General features: G+C 38.2%; 1 protein-coding gene across 1 annotated transcript in view; it reads right to left on the bottom strand.

The window, feature by feature from the left end:
- Positions 1 to 7,119, bottom strand: part of TTC3 (tetratricopeptide repeat domain 3) — a 158,420-nt gene extending 151,301 nt beyond the window's left edge. Inside the window, 7 exon segments of the mRNA XM_011987753.1 lie at positions 1 to 121; positions 1,115 to 1,168; positions 2,362 to 2,449; positions 2,902 to 3,052; positions 3,370 to 3,412; positions 3,855 to 4,009; positions 6,923 to 7,119. Of these exon segments, the coding sequence (XP_011843143.1) occupies positions 1 to 121; positions 1,115 to 1,168; positions 2,362 to 2,449; positions 2,902 to 3,052; positions 3,370 to 3,412; positions 3,855 to 3,998 (601 nt within the window). The 5' untranslated portion in view covers positions 3,999 to 4,009; positions 6,923 to 7,119.
- Between the last annotated feature and the right edge of the window lie 2,953 nt (positions 7,120 to 10,072).

The raw sequence follows: 10,072 nt of genomic DNA, 5'->3' as shown, positions 1-10,072 counted from the left end.
ATTCAGTAAAGAAAATACTTAACATAGGCCAACAATTGTCAATTGATCCTAATTTAGTTAGAATTGTTACATCGCCTGCATATTTTATCCAATTCAGAGCTTCTTCCATTGCCAAGATTTTCTGTTTCAAAAGAGAAATGAAGAATGGGGATTTGGTTATTAATTCTAAATTTGCATGTGGCATTATAAAGTCATCTTATGCAAGTATTTCAGATCCTTAATACAAAACTGGTGCAACCACTTATTTTTTGCTACTCCGGCACGTAACCTAGAGTAGACAGACTCTGACATGTAAATTAACAGATACCATGGACTCACATATGCTACCTCTTCGGGAGACCTCAGACCACCCTCAGAGCTCAAGATGCTTCTGCAATTATTACAGACCTGGAATTTGAGGTCTACAACCTGGCCAGACTGCCTGGGGTAGCAGGCGAGTGCAATATAACAAGGTGGATGAGGGTTCTCAGATCTCATCTACACAAAGACCTCCATCCTTACCCCAAGGTTAAATTTATAGATTAAAGTTCTCCAGAGGAACTCCGTATTTTACGTGGTCTGTGACAAACAGAAGAATAAGGAGATAAAGAACAAGGGGAAGATGTGTCTGGGCAAATGGGCACTCAGTACAGTGATCTCCATGAAGGATCAAGAATTCACAGAAACGTTATTTGTACTTCTAGCGTCTAAAGTAACTTCAAAAATTAAAGTTAACAATGGGCTTAAGGTAAACATACATGTTTATGGCATCAGTATAATTAAAAATTGGTTTAACATTGAATCTGGAGATTACCTAGTAATTACATATCAAAAAATATTCATACCAGAGGCCTAATAATTTCATTTGGGGAAACATAAGCCAGGTAAATAATCTAAAAGAGAAAAAGAATCAACTTGTAAAATAGGCTCAAAATTACACTATGTACATGGGTTAAAAAAAAAGATCCAAACCCCCAAAATGAGGAGTCTGCTTAAGGAAAATATAGAAGTCAATACTACCAAACCCCACATATAGAACATTGAGCGTATGGACTCAATACAAGGGGAAATGAGCAGTGAGGTAACTGCCACTCATCCACAGTGGCTGTGCCAGGTTCTGTGTTTAACCACTTACATTTTCTATTTTACAACCAATTCTCAATAAGCCTCCAATGAGGAACGAATCATTCTGAAAAATAAAAAAAGGACATATTTTTTCCTTATTCAGTCAATTCTACTTGAATTTGCTAATGGAAAAATGGCCTACATTTTAGTAACACTACTATACGTACACAATAGTACACTTCCAACAAGCATTTACATGACCAAGTTACCCCTTAAGACCCTAAGACAAGAAATTCCAAAATAGTCTCCCATAGGGTTCTAGTAGTAAAATAACTTAGTGTAATCTTTAGACATGCGAGTTTTTTTTTTTTTTTCCAGACAGGGTCTCACTGTATCACCCAGGCTGGAGTGCAGTGGCGCAATCTTAGCTCACCACAACCTCCGCCTCCCAGGCTCAAGCGATTCTCCTGCCTCAGTCTCCCAAGTAACTGGGATTACAGGCACATGCCACTACCACCCAGCTTATTTCTGTATTTTTAGTAGAGGCGAGGTTTCAACATGTTGGCCAGGCTGGTCTCAAATTCCTGACCTCAAATGATCCACCTGCCTCAGCCTCCCAAAGTGCTGGGATTACAGACAAGAGCCACCGTGACCAGCCAACATGAATTTTCAAAGTTCATTGCACTAGGCCAGGCGTGGTGGCTCACACTAGGCCAGGCGTGGTGGCTAACATTTGTATGTTACTGCAAATAACTACTGCAGAAAATAAACATCAGAATGCCCTTTCTAAATTTAATAGTACCAAGAACAACACTTGACTCCATAACCAACTGAAATTTAAAAAGCTATCCAACAGCTTTCAAAAAAAATTTTAAAACCACAAAAACTCTCAACTTATCTCAACAGTGTAAGGAAGGACACCTCCTCAAATCTGCCCTGATAAAGTCTACCTACCCAAAGACAAAATATTTGTTGATGGTGATGTGACTTTATATCAACAGATAGGGCACATCACTTTCAGAACCGGTGGCAAAGGTTTCTATGAACCCATGCACCACTTTCTGTGACAAGTTCCAACTTCTATCCTTTAATGACAAGATGCAGTCCTGGGCCCCAGCGTAGAACCATGACAGCAACCATCTCACTGATCTCTCAAATACTGAGCACGCACTGATGGATAGCAGATTCATCTCAGGTTAACCAAAACTAAAACCATTACCTGTTAATTGCTATAAATTAGTCCTATGAGTCTAACACCATATAAATGTTTATTATTTAAACCAAGGGCTCAGGGGGAACCTACATTCTACCACTTACAGCAACTTTCTTTGCCAAATCCACAATATCTTCCATCAACTCAAGATGTTGTAATTTCTTCAAACTTATCTCAGAAGCACGTGAATTGCTTAAAGACAAATTTATTTTTTAAAAGATTAGATTATCATATATACAAATTCATTGAACTTCATGCTTAGCTATGTATCTCAAACCATTAAAAAAATAAGTTCTCTTTTTCTTCACTCTAGGTAGCAATAACTAAGCTATTTATTCAATGAACAAAATACTGTATCTTTTTCCTCTCTTCTGTACTATAACACTGATACTTATAAACAAACATGTTAATTCTTCCTGACTCAACTTCTAGTCTACCATCTAGTACTATTCAGAATTTCACTGATTATGTTACAATTATTCATTCATATCCAAATCTCAAGCTTTGTTTTTTCCACCCTATTAGATAAAAATTGAGCAGCATACGAGAATAAGACATAAGTCTTCCAGTGAACTTGCATTCCTTTGTATTGGGTAACATGCTTATCACTGCCCATACAAAATGAGTAACATATAGTAACTTACTTGGCGTCCACACAGGGATGCAATCGTGATATTACAGAACTGTTTTGATGTTGAAACAGAAGTGGCCAGAAGATGTTTATTTTAATGGCATCACAATAATCTTGCAGGACAGAAATTGGTTTACTACACCATATACTGCAGATGTCAAATTCTTAATTTAAAAAAAAGTTTAAAATTAATGTTTGTGCCTCATTTTTTAATGAATCAACACTGTTAATAGTAAAAAGGCAAAAATGGATATGGAGAGGGAAGAAATGAATGAAGTATTTTAGCCTGTTAAATGTTAAGAATATTTAAGTGCTGGCTAAAACTCTATTTTAACAAAGAAAAGTTCTGATTTCTAGTGAAAAACTAGTAAGAATACATTTTTAAAAGGCATAGAAATCTGTTGTATTGTTATGACAGGATGGGTGGACCTCCCTTTATAGTATTTCCATATATTAACATTAAAAATACCAATGTACTCACCTAAATTCCTCTCACTTTGGATATAATCTTTATATTGCACACCCTAAAAAGAAGAAAATTATTTTTATTTGTGTCTAATAAAATGGTAAAGTACAGTTCTTGATTTTTGATCTAAGGATTACCAGAACTAACCAAAGAACTTTCAGTGGACATTTATTTATATGCTTCAAACACATCTTCAGCCAATGAGGCTTAATTTGAGACCCTTTTTACAGTATTTCCTGAGTTTGCTTCTATGGCTCTCCCCAAGAGCTTTTCTAATTCCCTGTCAGAAAACCACCTTTTGCCACCACTTGTCTTCTGGCATTCCACAATCTTATTTTTGACCCAGTGCTTACTTTCCCTTCTCAAATCAACTTTTCAACAGCACGTGTACCTCCCTCTCAAAATGCACATACCACAAAAACATCTTTACTCAGAGAGCCCTAAACCAGAAAACCTTCAGTACACAATGTCAAAAATGAAAAATTAGCAAACCTACTTACCACCCCATCACAGTAAAGCTGAGTCACGCGAACATAATCATTGCTCATAAATTCAGCAGCAAAGACACAATCGTCCACGTAAGGGCAATCTTCTAACAAGGCATAATCTGTCACAGTGAAATCTCCCTCAGCAAAATTGTCCATGATGCACAAGTCTAAGGAGACAACACAAACTCAAGTCAGTAATTAAATCAATTGAGATGATAGAAGAAAGTTTTCCTGGCTTCTATGGTATATTAGAAAAATACTTGGAACCTATGTCCCAAGGAAATAACTTCTATCAGAACACTGAGCTCCGAAAGATTCTCGTCCCCATTCTGCTGACTTTTCCCCTGACTCTCTCCAGATAATTTAATCTATTTCTTCCTTTCCTTAGGTTCACATATTCACCATCTCTACTCTAAGTTAATCTGTTTACATGTCTCCTTTAAATGGAGGATCACTAAGGGCATCTTATCTATCTTTGTATGTGCCTAGCACATGGTAAGCTCTCAAATAAGTGTTTGCTGAATGAAGAAAAGACATCTTCCCATTGCTGCACTTGTACCCTACCTGCTTTTACTGCATTCTGAGAAATGCGCCATTTCATCATACACAAACTGTTATATTCTCAACCTCAACTAAATCCTGACTCCGCTGAGAACTTTCCTATCAACTGCTCATATTTTCCTACTCATCTCGCAGTGTGTTTCTATCTTGGGCAAAGGAGTAGGGCTAGAGTGGTACAGGGGAAGTCTGCCAATCTCCTAACTCCTTAAGGCAGCATCCAGACCTTCCATCCTCCTATCGACTGCTGCTTCTAACGCTCTCACAACTACTGCAATACACAATCAGCACTGCTAAATTGCAAAAAGGAAAAAACCCTCACATTATCAAAAGCCATGTTTTAAAAATACTTATTTCAATGGGGGACCAAGGGGGTTAGTGCTAAAGTTTCAGACTAAGGGTTTTTTTTTTTTTTTCCTGAAGAAACTTCAATAATAAGGATTTTTATAGTTATCAGAGAATAGCTACATAGGCTAAACATCACTGAAAAATGCACCATTTTATTACTTCTAGCTCTTGCTCATATAATGGCTTTCTTTTCCTATCATCACCAGCACATCATTAACACTATTCCTTGTACCTCTCACTTCACCATTATTATCCTACTATTGTTAGGATAAACCAAGTTTCTTCTTTCCAAAGCAAGACCACCACCAGTCCTTGAAATACAAATCTATTTATTTAATCAATCCATCTCATGATGTCCAAATTGCTATATGAAAACTTCACAATCTCACAAGTGAAGAATAATAACAATCTTCCTAGCAAATTATTTGTACTATGTGTCACACACTGTACCAAATGTTTTACATGCATAATTTCACTAATCCTCAAGCAGTTCTTCTTAGCAGGCACAATTATCATCATCTCCACAGTAAAGATGGGAAAATGCTCACTTAAATCAAGTAATTTGCTCATGTCACCAAGCTGGGAAGGATTCAAATCCAGTCTTTAGTTGCCATAGCTTCTGTTCTCAAACACTCTCTTTTACTACATCTACTTTTCCTGTCATTGTCACCTATTTATCTCTTGGTTACTGTAATGTTTCAAGATCACTGGCAACTAGTTCACAGTGTTTTTCTCTTTCCTCCAAATTCTGTCATCATCCCAGCCACATCGAGGTCCATGCACACAATATTCTAGCCTTGTAGTTAAACAACCTCCTCAACTAACATGAACTTCACTGCCTACCTCACTAGGCTCTCCCACCCGAGAGTGACACCTCAGATCACCACCTGGGTCAAAACCAGTTGTAAAACTTTTTATTAACTCCTCTCTGATCATAGCCAAGAATCATTATGGCTCATGTCTTCCTGATTTCCTACCACAGCCATTCTTCAACTTCATCAAGAACTCTTCATTTTTCACCCATCTGAATCCTCCTTCTCATTCACTTTCGGTCTCCTACAAATTGGTTTCCACTTCGACCATTCAAGGGAAACTGCTTTCATGAAGATCACTAATGACCTTCCACAAAAGACTGCTCATCTATAATGTCTAGAACCTGACCTATTTTGCATGAATATTTCTAGAGTTTAAAAAAATCTAGAACCATGACCAGAAAACATAAGATACTGGATGGAGCACCCAAACTATAGCACATGATGTGAGGTATATGCTAAACTCACTTGTCTTACAAATTTTTTTGGCATAAAATACAGAAAGAGCCAAGAACTGTCACAGCCCACACATCATGGCGTCAATTACAATACAATTAATGCGCTCATACCTGGCAGACTGATACTGGTCATTCAAGTCTGGCAAATCTCACTGGTAACACACACAGCACCAATTGTACCGTAATTACGACACTGGGGTAAATTTTATTTTCTATTTTTTGTTTGTTTGTTTGTTTGTTTGTTTGTTTGAGACGGAGTCTCACTCTGTCACCCAGGCTGGAATGCACTGGCACGATCTTGGCTCACTGCAACCTCCACTTCCCGGGTTCAAGCGATTTTCCTGCCTCAGCCTCCCAAGTAGCTGGGATTATAGGCGCCCACCACCACGCCAGGCTAATTTTTGTATTTTTAGTAGAGACAGGATTTCACCATATTGGCCAGGCTGGTCTTGAACTCCTGACCTTGTGATCCACCCGCCTCGGCCTCCCAAAGTGCTGGGATTACAGGCGTAAGCCACCACACCCGGCCTTGTATTTTAACTAGAGAGGCAATGTGACAAAGTGGTTAAGAACATGGACTCTGTAGCCAAGACTCTCGGCTTGAATCCTGGCTCTCTTGTTTCCTTGGGTGTGTGATATTGGGCAAGTTACTTAACCTCTCTGTGCTTCTTCTGTGTTTCCTCGCATATCAAATGGGGATAACGATATTACCTACCTGATCAATCAGTTAATACATGTCAAGTGCTTTGAAGAGTACCAGGTATATGGGAAATGCTATAAATACCAGCTATTATTAACATTAACGTTAGATGAGTATTTTTAAAATCCACTGTTTGGATGCTTCCAGCTAAATAGTCTACCTTAATTGCTAAATCCAAAGAGCACTTTTCAGCTTACAACTTACTTGACACTGTGGACCACTTCCTCCTCAGAACTCTTCATTTGGACTCCAAAGACCATCTTCTCCTGGTTTTCCTCCTATTCGTCTGGCTGCTCTTCCTCAGTTTCCTTCATGGGCTCTTCTTCTCCATTCCCCGCCACCCAATGTCAACTCTCTTTTCTTCTCACTCTTACTCTCTCCTTGGGTGAATTTATCCACCACACCCATGACTTAACACAGCACTTTCTGAACTTGCATCGTTTGCATAGCTTCATCATGATTTTTGCCATTTCCATGTATCACATATACTTTTAGTTAATATTTCCCTTTTATTGAGCTCGCTTGGCCTAAGTGATGATGTCCATGATTATCAAAGGTTAGATGTGCAAGTTATGTTTCTCATACACATTAAATTCCTATCTATTAAAATTTTTTCAAGTGTTTATCTATGTACCCAGTTTAAATTATCTCATATGCACTACAGTAAACAATGGCTTCCAAACTTCCAAGTGCTGAAGACTCCCAAATCCTTCCAGGCGAGGTTGTATCTTTTGATTTCTAGACCCTACTAGAACTACAACAGGATCTTAACCAAGATGTCCCACAAGCCCCTCTGAATCAGTAAGTTCAAAAACAAACATCTTTTCCTCAAAAACAAACATATGAAACCAAGTTCTTTCCTCTTTCTGTATGTTGTTTATCAGTTAATTGTTCCACATGCCATTTTACTACCCAAACCTACACCCTGGGAGTCAACCTAGTCTCCTCATTCTCCTTCAACATTTCTGTCCAACTGACCACAAACTCTTGTCATTTCTGCTTCCCTAAGAAATCTAAAATTAGCACACATATACTTCTTCACGCCCAGTGCCACTGCCTTTACTGTTTCTCCTCTGAACTAATTTAACAAGCAGTCTCCTAACTGGTCAGGCTTGCCTTCAATCTTGGCACCCTCTAAAACTCTGATCATGTCACTGTACTGCTTAAAACCATGCAACAGCTTCCCTTCAGCTTGAAAATAAAGTCTAAGTTCCCTAATATAAGCATAGAAGGCCTTTTGTGATCTTGCTTCTGCTTTTATCCCCAGTCACTCCACAACACACAACCTAGAAGCCAGTCATACCCCAGTCCTTCCCAAACAAAACTTATTCTGTAACCACCTAATGCTATCAGTTCTTAATACCCAATTCCAGGAAGCATTTCCTGATCTTCCCACTACGATCAAGCTGATTTTTGCACCTCTTCTCTATAAACAAGAGCACCCTACCCATGTCTCTGACAGCAGTTTTCACACTGTTTGACCATCACAGGTTTACCTCTGTAGGGTCACTATGGATCTAGAGGATATACTGTGCAATCCACTTGTCATCTGTACTGCTATTTACTTAATAGTTTTCTTTAGGATAACTCAAATCTTAACTTAGATGCAAACTAGTTTTAATAGAAATGTTGATATCACCAAGAAAGCTTGTTTGGTACCATAAAATTTTTTCTAATACAAACAAAAATATACTACTAAAATTAAACATTAAAATAAAGAGCTTCTGACCCCATCAGTTATGGTGAACTGGTGAACTAGACACTCTGGGGGAATGTACTATTGGGAGGAAAAAGGTAGATCCTAGATTTTTAAAAAAAAAAACAACACTTTTTGGATGATTTTGCTGAGACCATAGAAATGGGGGAACATCTGAAGCCACCCTCTCCATGCAAAAGCAACAAACCTTGAGCTAGAAATTAAACTTGGCTACAATTTAGTGCTACGAGTGGTGGTACCAAGAGCAGTAGTAGGATCAGGACGCTGAGCTCTGGGCTAGAAGCAAAACGTAGGAACTTAAAAGTGATGCCACCTAAACTTCCTAGCTCCCAGACAAAGCCGATAGAAATGCTTTCAGAAAGAAAGCATCCCCAAATTAGACTCTCAAGATTCCCACAAAGATCAAACAGAAGTTCGTAATCAATGATCACCAAACACATGAGGTGACAGCTACATTGAGGGAGAGACAACAGAAGAAAAAAAAAAGGCAATTAAGTTTAGACATCCCCCTCCCCAAGGATATCAGACATTGGGAATGTCTGATATAGTCTACAGAATAGCTCTAGAGTCATAAAAATCAGCATATAACATAAGAATGTGAAGAATGACTGACCATATCAAAAAAGAACCAAGTAGAACTTTTAGAAATTAAAAACGTAATTGTTAAAAGAAAAAAAAAAGATGGGATGGGTTCTAACCCATCCCAAAAAGATCCTAACAGAGGATATTAGGCACAGTTGAAGAGAAAATTGGTGAACTAAAATATATGCCTTATGAAATTACCCAGCACTGTAAATTCTGGTAAAGAGAAACAAAGAGATAAAAAATATGAAAGACAAAGAATAAATGATCTGGAAACAGTTTAGTGTGTGTATATATATCCAGTTAAAGTTCCAGCAGGAGAGAAGAGATTAATGAGACATAATATTTAAAGAATACAGGGCTCAGAAACTTCTAGATCTCATGAAACACAAAATGCAGAATCATGAAACACATGCATCCAAAATAGGATAAATATAATCTCTATCTAGTCTTAGAAGTGAAATGATGTAACACGAAAGACAGAAAATCCAACGTAACTAAAAGAAAAAGGATATTTTCTTCAAAAATGCATAAATAGGCTGGGCGCAGTGGCTCACGCCTGTAATCCCAGCACTTCAGGAGGCTGAGGCGGGCAGATTTTGAGGTCAACAGATCGAGACCATCCTGGCCAACATGGTGAAACTCTATCTCTACTAAAAATACAAAAATTGGCCAGGCGTAGTGGCAGGCACCAGTAGTCCCACTTACTCGGGAATCTGAGGCAGGACAATCACTTGAACCCGGGAGGCGGAGGTTGCAGTGAGCCGAGATCGCGCCACTGCACTCCAGCCTGGCAACAGAGAAAGACTCCATCTCAAAAAAAAAAGAAAAAGAAAAAAGCATAAATAACACTGGCAGCACACTTTGTATAAGCAACAGTAGACTAGTATTCCTATCCTACTGACAGAAAAGAAACACCAACCTACAACTGTACATCCATCAAAATGATCTGTCAAGAACAAAGGTAAAATAAAAATACTTTTAGATTTTTTTTAATATCTAAAACTGAGTCAACCACCAACCAAGACACTTGGAACTTACCAATTAAAAGACAG

Source organism: Mandrillus leucophaeus, unplaced genomic scaffold (assembly GCF_000951045.1).
Source record: "Mandrillus leucophaeus isolate KB7577 unplaced genomic scaffold, Mleu.le_1.0 Scaffold315, whole genome shotgun sequence".
Lineage (NCBI taxonomy): Eukaryota > Metazoa > Chordata > Mammalia > Primates > Cercopithecidae > Mandrillus > Mandrillus leucophaeus.
This window is presented reverse-complemented; position numbering and strand designations above follow the sequence as displayed.